The following is a 10,766-nucleotide window of genomic DNA, read 5'->3' as shown; positions in this document are numbered from 1 at the left end:
AATTCTCATAAGCAGTAATGCAAATAAGTAAAATATATGCGTGCACGGCACGCACGCACACACTCGCACGCACGCACGCACGCACGCACGCACGCACACACACACACACACACACACACACACACACACACACACACACACACACACACACACACACACACACACACACACACACACACACACACACACACACACACACACACACACACACACACACACACACACACACACACACACACACACACTTAATCCTATTGCCTGATCTGTGTGTTCTTGAATTCTCCCCACCCTCCATCTCTGTAAGGAAGTCCAACTGGATTGCAGACAGGATGAAGAAACTAATCAAGCCCAGAGGAGGTGCTGGGGCTCTGAGAGAGGGACGTGCTCTGTTCGCCGCTCTAGGCAGCGTGGAAAACCTGGCTGATGGCAACGAGTACACAGCAGACACACACACACCACTGCCTGGTGAGACACACACACGCAAATACACGTGCACGCACACACACACACACGCAAATACACGCGCACGCACACACACGCACGCACACATACACACCACTCGCTCTCTATCTCTCTCGGTCACACACGCGCATGCACACGCTCACACACACACACACACACACACACACACACACACACACACACACACAATCAAGGAAGGAGCTACAGGCATGCATATAAATCATCTCATGACTACCAAGTATGGACCATATTGATAGTGCTCTCTCATCTCTAGATCTATCCCTGAGACTTCTGAGATCTTTTGAGGCTGGCCTTCTGCCTTCAGTGCTAACCACCATGTTTAAAAGAAAAGACTCTTCTCTATCCCTCCCTTTATGCACAGACTGTGGAAATGCATTCATGGGTTTCTGGAAACAGTCTCCGCTGATTGGAATTCTCAAAGCATTCACTTTTTGGCAATTGCTTTTCACATGTTTTTTTTGTCTCCTAAAGTTTTCTCTTTTTGACATCACATTTTAGTTAATATGTATTAAAACTGTAGAGTTTTAATACATCAACAAATCAAGATGTCAAATAAGACATGTCAAATTAAATTTGATTTACATAAAAGCACATTTAAAAACAACTCTCTCTCGACCACAGAATAATCATAGATATAGATATTGTTTGATAGAAGTATTTATTAACAGTATGCAGACGATTTCACTCATTTCAAACGAAAGCACAACTCAATACAAAAACTGTTACTATGGACGACACCATGATAAAGCATTACACTTGTTTACAACAGGGTCCACCATAAACATAGACAAGGAGACATACAACTCGGAGGCATAAATAAACAATCAGCAATAAAATGCCAATAAACAACCATCATTAAAAAGAATAGAAATATAGTAAACAACACTTTTCCTTGAACAGTGTTCTAGCATATTTTAATGAGCCTTCAAGTTTAAAATTATACATACTGTATAAGAGCATAGGTTATGTTTAATGGGCGCTGAACTATGAGCTGTGTACAGTATGTCACCTTTCCTTTCTTCCTCTGACCTCCAGACTCCCACAGTACTCCGGCCTCTCCTTCCATGAGAAGAGTCCAATCCCAGGAAGAGACGGTCATATCGGGGCCTAGCATGCTGGCCTCGCGTCCGGGCTCCGGTGGCCGCCGCAAGCTGGCTTCCCGTCATGGCTGGAAACTGGGCATGGCCAGAGATGGCGTCCCCGGGGTCTCCCAGTCCTTCAGTCCCGGGGACCACAGGACCCAGCCGCGCCTGCATCTCCGCTCCAGCCAGCAGGACATCCCGTGGGAGGGAGTAACCGCCCACAAGGAGGCTGAAGCAGAGGTGTCCAGTCAGGAGAGCATTGCCGAGGATGGAGCGAGAGGTGAGTGGAGAATAGTGCATGGTTTACACAGAAAGGTCTGCAGTACGTGTGTGAGTTCAGTATTACCCTTGACCCATACAAGTCTTTTTACATATATTGGGTAAAAAAAAAAGAGAAAAATAAAGGGAAGCTCCACACACTCAGATATGCGTACAATCAATGTATTTATTTAGCAAGCTTTCGGTCTACTGACCTTCTTCAGGCATATATTGGGTGAAATATCTATTAGCAAATAACTTCAAGCTAAATACATTTTTTATCATATACTAATCTTCTCCAAGATAGCTGTCAAAACATATCTCATCATTCAAAATACAGCTGCTATTTATTTATTTTTGATTGATCCACAGTACACATGAGCAGCTGTATTATCGAATGTAACATCTACCATTGCCTTTCAGACAACCGACATTCCAGCAGCAGCAATCTGACAGACTAGAGCAACGGTCAACGTTTGAAAAAACATGTTTTACATATCCATAGTAATTTACCCATTTATTTTTAGTAACACTTTGTATTTATTCAGTGGATGGACCATATTGGAGATTTGCTTTGTATTAAGACATTGTTAAATGAATAAATTCTTAAGCTGATGAATGTTTCTAGTGTGGCTTGCCATTTTAACTGAGATACCTTTTTGAAACCCTGCACCTGTCTGCCCCCTACCAGAGATGACCGAAGCAGGGTGTGCACTGCACGCCTGCATGGTTCACTGCTGCAGATAATATTGAAGTAGATCTATCACAGGTCCCTGCATCCCTAACGGTGGAAGTGCTTTCACAAATGTTTTCACAAAAGTGATGATGCTGGCAGAAAGTAAAATCATGCTCAAAATTAAATACTGAACAAAATTTGTTCGCTTCCAGTTGCGCTAATGATATTTAAAACATACATTTTTTAAATGTGTGGTTCTGTAAAAACCTAAAATACATTTCGGCAAGGTTTTAGCCCGAGCCGAAACCCATTGACTTCCATCATAAAATGATAATGAGTTGACACACACACACACACACTTATAGATGGCCAGCCTCCTATTGAGCCACGGGCGCCGTTGAATTTTAACTAGTGATGGGTGTTAAGAGTACTAGAATGAAAGGTCTTGTGGATTGTATCAGAGAATACGTTTCTAAGTTCTATGCACTGAAAATATTAAATGAATCTCATAACTCACACTAAAGCCTTATTCAGGGTTGGTCTGTGGGCTTTATTTGCAGAGAACTTAAGATAAATATACTTCAATCAAACTCTTAACCCAATGTCAAACATATCTGCTCTGGATAAACATTGAAAACTCCCATCTGTCTCACATACATTGGAACTTCAATTTTAATATACTTAGAGGCTACAGCGTAAATCCTGAAATTGATCCGATGGCAAATACACTGCAAGCTTCAATAATCCTCCCTTGGTTGTGTCTTCTCTCTGGTAAGCCAAATGGTGTCAGTGTAGAGCTGGGCAGACAAACAGACAAATGGGAGTGTGGGAGGGGGGAGGAGGAGGGTACAGTGTGCCAAATGAGCAGACCTGAGAGTTCATCACGAACCTAAAAGGGCCCACTTAGGGACAGCTCTTCCGAGATCAGGACAAAGGATACGTCAGCATTTCCGGTGGGACACAGGGGGTGTGTGTGTGTGTCTGTGTGTGTGTGTGGGATAATAGCAGCACCAAGCTCTTTCTCTCCAATCCCCGTCCCTTCGCACACCCTGAATTATGATTCGCAGATGACAAATGGAACGCTAATACAATTCATGAATTATGTAGTTGTCATGGCGACATTAATCAAAAAAGCAGGTCCCTTCCCTCGGCTCCGAACATTGTGTTTGTGGAATTGAGATGCACGGCGGAGGCAGTGAGCCGAGACGCTTGAGTGAGCGCAGGACAAAAAGGATAGCGAGATATTGGGTCTGCCAGTCATTCAGTGGCCTATTATGAGGGCAATGCAACAATCATACGCCCTTAGGCACGTTGACAGACAGCAACCCATGCACAGACAGAAAAAACTGAAGGCTTGAAATATGAACATTTACAATGCAGCACATGAGTGTTTGTGTGAGGTAGTTAATTTAGAAATGCCAGCACATTATCGATTAATTCCAAAAAGAGCTGAATTAGAAAAGGGCGAATTAAACACTTTGGTTTGTTTGAGTCTCGTGTGTTCAGCGGAATCTTGCTCAGCATAAACTTTTTTGTTGAAGAGTTTCTCCCTGCAAGCATATGCTGTGGCCACATACATACAGAACCCAGGAAAAAATAATAATACAAAAATATAGTGATTAAAATATATGTTCTCTGCTGATTTCTAAGCCTATGAAAGATAGCTGGTATAGCCTTGGTTGACATCACAGACAAATCTCTGGGGTCTACTAGGTTGCTTAATTATTGAGTAGTGGAATGGTGTTACTAAATGTGTGAACACCATCTTTAAATATTCCTCCAGGCTGAATCTTCCCTCGTACTGGTCCTGCCTTTTTATCCCTCTTTCTGAAGAATTCTCACTTCATGTTTTTCCCCCTTTTTGGAGGAGCTAGCTCTCTTTATTGTCTGCTGCTCTTTGCCTCTATTTTCACCTCCGGAGTAAATCGTTCCCCACATATCCAGCCTATGACTAGGCTATCAGACTTTAATGTTGTGTTTCACTAAAGTGCCTCCAGTGACCAAAAACCTCACTTAAACCATTTGGTCCACTTACTGAATAGGCTTGGAATCCTAGATACTTGGAGGCATATTGGATTTTCTGTCCATGGTCTCTCCCACAGTAGCCATGGCTGTCCACCTTAAATATAATCCTGCTTTTCTATTACATCAACTTCATCCAAGTCTAACATACCTGAACCCTTTGAAAGTCTTACTGTACCTGGAGCCTTTTTCTCTCTTTCTCTAATTCAGAATCACCACCACATTGAAATGTCACTATAAAGGTGTAATGTGCAGATTTGTTTTGGGTGTTTTCTCTCGGCGGACGGCCGGACGCCCACGGTTGGGAGTGCAGTGCGACCGAAGCGTGCAGAGGTGATCTTTGATCGAGAAGTGGCGCTGTAATTCAATTAATTAAGTATTGCCCCGGGTAGAAGAGCTAGGAGGAGATCACCAAGGGGGGAAAACAATACAACTAGAGAATAACAAGTGGTGTCTGCATGTGCCTGGAGACCGACCCTGCAACCTTGTCTCCTCGCAAAACTGTCAAAATCTCAGTGCTTTCAAGGGGCTTTTACTCGATGAGGTTAGCCCAAAGGTGAGCCTGTCCATCCATAACTCCCCCTTCTCCCCATCTATGCAACCCTTCCTTTTCACTCTCCACGCGCTCCCATCTCTAAAGCTGCCCCACTTCTCCCCCCTCGGCTGTTCCATTATCTCCCTTTCGCTCCCTCATCCAGTATCTTTCTGCCTCTCCTAACATCATTTGTCCCCTTCTTTCCTCCAACCCTCTATGCCTCACCTCCTCCCTCCCTCCTTCACTCGCTTTCTCTCCCCTAGTGTATTAAGGGGCTTTGACGCTCTCAGTAAAAGCTGATTTATTCTCTGGTGGTATCGATCGGTCGCTGCATTAAAGATTATAATTCATTACCCCGGCCCCTTTTAATACATTAAACACTCAAAATAAAAATAAAATAAACCTCCCCGGACGGCCTCCTGCATGCGGGAAAACACTCTGCTGAGATGTCCAGTGTGACGTCTCTGGCTTCACATCTACCTGTGTGTATGTGTGTGTGTGCGCGTGTCACGCAGACTCAAACACTCACATAAACTCACTCCGCTTCCGCCATGCACACTCTCATGTAGTCTGGTACAGAGGCACAGCCAAACCCCACGCGACACTGTAAAACTCTGTGAGTGTTAATTTAACTCTGAGGCGCACACACAGCTCTGGTCTGTTCACGTTGACTCACGTTGAATTTATTACGGGAGCCATGAACAACGCTTCAGGCTTTACAGATTTCATCGGCCTTGTTCCAGCGCTTTCCCCCCACATTTTAATGTTCATTTATCTTTTTACAATTACGAATACACACTTCATCATGGTCCAACCACACAGTACACAAGAAAAAGGCATCAGGCTTAAAACATCTCTGCAGGTCTTTTCTGCTCACCATGAATGTTCATCATCTTTTTTTTCCTTTACACATACACTGTAGGCTACGCTCTGTCAACAAATCAACTAGACAGGACTCAGGAGTGAAAGTAACTACAGTAGTACTCTCATTGAGTAAGAAATTGATTTAAAAAACTTTCCATGTTTTATATTTTAACCTTTTGGAGTACAGTACATTATGAAATAAATAATTCTATGTTAACTTAAGTGTGAAAGTCCGCCCTGAAACTGGGAGGTTGGGGTCCGATCCCCGGCCGACACACACACACACACACACACACACACACACACACACACACACACACACACACACACGCACAACAAAGACTCTGAAAATGGGACTCAGTGGCTCTCTGCTTGGAACTCAGCATCAAGGGTTGGATTGGCCCTGCGACATACTAGCGTAATGTCCAGGGAGTGTACTTGTACATCAAGCTGCCTCACACTACAGAAACAGGAGGCTCCTGCCCTATGGGCCTCATGGCTCGGCAAGGCTTACTTATTACTGTGGGAGAAGCAAGGCGTACAGAGAGCCGGTAGGGGTTAAGGTAGACTTAAACAGACTTATAGCTTGTTACGTAGACAGCTCTAGAATTGCATTTTATGTAGTCATAGCACTTTATAGTACACATGTATAATATATTATATAGTATAGTATGTATAGTTTACATAGATACTGCACTGTTACGTTCTTAGTTTACGCATGATTCATGATAACTACTTTTTTATATATGTGATGTATGCCATGCTTTTGTTATTGCTTAATGTAAGTCGCTCTGGATTAAGAGCGTCTGCTAAATGCCTAAATTGTAAATTGTAAGGTACTGCCCAATATACCATAGAGACTGGTGTGCGATTCCTCTAGGGTCCCTCTGGCTTAGCTGGGCACTCCAACAAACACAACTGGTCATGTTGGCGGTTGGGAAGTCAACAGGGGAGTAGAGGACGAGGTCATACAGCAGTAGGCTGTTTGTCCTCAGGCCAATATCTCCATTTAAATGAACAGAACCCCATGGCAGCTGCTGCACTGTCACTCTCAACATGGATATTGTTGAGAGTATATTATAACAAGCATTATAACAAGCATAATAAACCTTCTTTATGTGGGGATAGTTTCTCTATTTAAAAACAAAACAAAACAAAAACATATTCTCCAAATTATGCCGCAGGCCAGATTTTATTTCTGGGGGCCCAGTTTTGGCCTGTGGGACACCTGTTGCGTGTCATGATACAGGTTGGTCAGCACAGCAGGGAGTGGAACTCGGAAGGTTAGCATGTTTCTCTGCACGGCACACGCCTTACGTTCTCCCGGTGAAAAGAAGTATGGGTTGGCTGTGACAGGGACTACATACTGTACATGGGGGAATTATCAATGGATATATTGGGGGAGAAAGCTGATCACCTACTTCTGAGAGCATCTCTGATTTTTTTCATATTAGAATGGCTCTTTCATGGTTGGGCATTCTGAAATCTTACTTCTATTGAGTTATAGACATAGTCAAGGTTAAACCATTGAGACATGAGGCCAATTCTGCAAAGTTATGTCAGTTTTCTGAAAAACCTATGTTTCTGTATCTGTGGTGAACGATTATGTCAAGGACCCCCAAAGTTATATGATTTTAAAATGTATTTGGCCGCAGACCCCATCTCAAAATAGTTTGTTCCAGGGACCTCCAGAATCAAAGATTTGATTTAAAAATGTTCGCTTTAAAATATATTAAAAGATTTGCACAAATTCGATTTTTCTAAAATAACAGATCTACAAGATCATAGCGCGGCACAAAGTGACGCACTATAAGCTTGTACAGTATATCTGCTATTTTTGAAAAGCCAAAGTATACAATATGGTTAACCCATTCTGGGCGGGAACCCCTTTTGGTGTTTTAACTAAGCATTATGTTATACTTTAGCTATTTTTGAAAAATCGTAAAAATGCGGCACAAATCTTATAATATATATTCTTTCAGAGCGAACGTTTTTTTTTATTTCAACGTCAGGCCTAAATGGGGTGGATTCTTTCCCGGTTTTCAAGTCAAGTAACAGGATATTGTTATACTGGTTACAGCACATCATCATTCATGCATCACCACCATAGAGGAAACATCCATTCTACAGCTGGAAGCACTTTGAGATTCATTGTTATGTAAGAAGCTCTACTTTGAAGCTTATCAAAGAAACATGTCTAGTGGTGTATATAGTACACTACACAGGTCACACATATACATGATACAATATTAATTTTAAATTACCATTTAATGTTTAATGTTGCCCATATGATAAGCAAAGACTTTGAAGCCAGTTGTCCAACTGGCTTCAAATTATGCAAATAATTCACAAGGACAGAGATGGCAATATCTTAAAAATAATAATAATAAAAATAAAATAGAACGAAAACCTCATATTTAGCATTTTCCCCCAATAAATATGTACGTCTAAAACTGCATGGGGTATTTTTCAACAACAACTGATTTCGCTTGACTGTAGATTATTATGTGAAGTTCATCAGCAGAATGACCTCTTCCATCTGGCTGCCTAATGCTTTCGCCACAATAATAACACAACGGTAGGATATTATAGATTCTCTTCACAGGCTGAGTTAACGTCTTGTGTGCCTCCGCTCTCTGTTTGTCAATACGCCCGTGGCCTCTGTGGAACAGCACGGCTTTAAGAAGCGCCATGTGTCCCCCTATCGATTTTAGCCCAAATGACCGTGCCAATTGCTGCCCGCGCAAGACAAGATTGCCCTTCCACATTGCCTTGACACATTGACTTTGTATCTCTGCCGCAAAGACTCAAAGCCCGATCCCTCTGGCTGCGGCTCCTAGTTCTGTCACTCTCATGGACAATTTCCTTCTACACCCCAACGTCGTCCCGTCTCCCCCGTTCCCCTTCCATTAAGGGACTCGTCTCCCTCACAGCTCACCAGTTTGCACACCGTCCACGCTCTCAGCAGCACCTCTCCTGCCCCCCCCCCCTTCTCTCTCTCTCCCACTGACAGGCTTTCAGACAGTAAATCAGGGACATTGATCCAGCACAGCGCCCAAGTGTCCTGGATTCTGCTAAAGAGCCATTTTCATTTCACAAGCAGTTTACCGGCCTGCTCCGCTCCGCCCCCCTATCGCCCCCCCACCTCCATCCATAAACATCACCCTCCTTCTCCTCCTTCTCTCGCTCTTCATCACAACCTCATCCATACACATCACCCACCTCACCTACGTACTGTACACCAGACCCTCATCCTTCCTGACTGCACTGCACAGCATGCCCCCCTCCCCTACACACTTTTCCACGGATCTGCATTTGTCTTTGGCCGCGGATCTGCATTTGTCTTTTTACAGAATGGAAAACGGACACGCACGCACGTCGCACGCACGCACGCACACACAGATTCACGCACCTGCTTGCTCGCACTTTTCACACACACACAGTCACACACACACACACACACACACACACACACACACACACACACACACACACACACACACACACACACACACACACACACACACACACACACACACACACACACACACACACACACACACACACACACACACACACACACACACTTTCAAAGTGTGCATTCTGGCCATTTCTCATCCATGTCTGGGAATGAAGCCCCTAGTATTGAGTGTAACTGTACTCCCTCCTTCAAACCACACACATGCACACGCACGCACTCACTCACGCACGCACGCACGCACGCACGCACGCACGCACGCACGCACGCACGCACGCACGCACGCACGCACGCCCGCCCGCCCGCCCGCACGCACGCACGCACGCACGCACGCACACTCACAGGTCCGTTGGCAGGCTGTGAGAGGCGAGGTAGGGCCAACAGGACTATCAGTGTTCAGGAGGATGGCAGGGATTCGGCCTCCCAGTTAACGCTACAGTTAGCGTAATTGGTCTTCATCTGTCATCTCAAACAGTGTTGTGGCCTATTCGGGTTGGAAGAGCAAGGAAAAGAAAAAGGAAAACGAGAGAGAGGAGGAGGAGGAAGAGGAGGAGGAGAGGGGGGGATTACTGACGGGACAGTGATGAAAATTGGTCGGAGGATAATGAGTCTCACTGTCTTTTCATCCTCCTTCCCTGTAGCCCCCTCTCTCCCTCTCTCTCATTATTCAGAGTGACTGGTTGGAGTGTGGCTTCACAGTCTGTAGCTACTTAAAAAAAGAGAAGAGAAAATACCAGTGCACCTTCCTTCATCAAGCTTCTTTTCCACTTCTCCATCTCTCTCTCTCCCCCTCCAGGTCTCTCTCTCTCTCTCTCTCTCTCATCCGCTCGTTCCCACCTGTCCTCCTGCCAACCATCTCCCTCCCTCCACGCCTTTTTCTCGCAGTTTGATTTTCCATTCCCTTTCTCTCTGTCTCATCTCTGCATCCAAGCGACCCCCTCCCATCTGTTTATTTTTTCAATCCTCCCGCGGTCAGGACAGAGAGAGAAGACACAGGAGGGAAGGAAAAAGTAGACAGACAGACAGACAGACAGACAGACAGACAGACAGACAGACAGACAGACAATCAAAGAACCATACCCCCCCCCCCCCCCCCCCCCCCTCACGTGACAGATGGGGCTTTTATAGCAGTAAGTCTTTCTCCCAATTTCCTGTTCATATTCTTTGTGTTTTTTTCCTCCTTCACCCCTCACATCACCCCTTCCTGTTTGTCTGGCGCAGCAGATTGTTTGGAATCAATAAAAACGGCTGTCGGCAGATGAAAGTCGCTGGGCGGGGCGGGCGCTCGCTTAGCAGTCATTTTGCTTCACACAGATCACCGCGCACGTCCCTCTGACACGCGAGGAACGCCGCCCGGTGACAAACAAT

General features: G+C 44.7%; 1 protein-coding gene across 1 annotated transcript in view; it reads left to right on the top strand.

Moving 5' to 3' along the window:
* Positions 1-2,422, top strand: part of ccdc88b (coiled-coil domain containing 88B) — a 46,803-nt gene extending 44,381 nt beyond the window's left edge. Inside the window, exons 26-28 of the mRNA XM_079503766.1 lie at positions 305-465; positions 1,519-1,845; positions 2,247-2,422. Of these exons, the coding sequence (XP_079359892.1) occupies positions 305-465; positions 1,519-1,845; positions 2,247-2,284 (526 nt within the window). The 3' untranslated portion in view covers positions 2,285-2,422. The remainder of the gene's footprint in view (positions 1-304; positions 466-1,518; positions 1,846-2,246) is intronic.
* Positions 2,423-10,766: the final 8,344 nt, after the last annotated feature.

Source organism: Electrona antarctica (genome assembly GCF_951216825.1).
Source record: "Electrona antarctica genome assembly, chromosome: 1".
Taxonomy (NCBI): domain Eukaryota; kingdom Metazoa; phylum Chordata; class Actinopteri; order Myctophiformes; family Myctophidae; genus Electrona; species Electrona antarctica.
The sequence above is the reverse complement of the archived record's forward strand: the minus strand, read 5'-3'. Positions and strand labels throughout refer to the sequence as shown.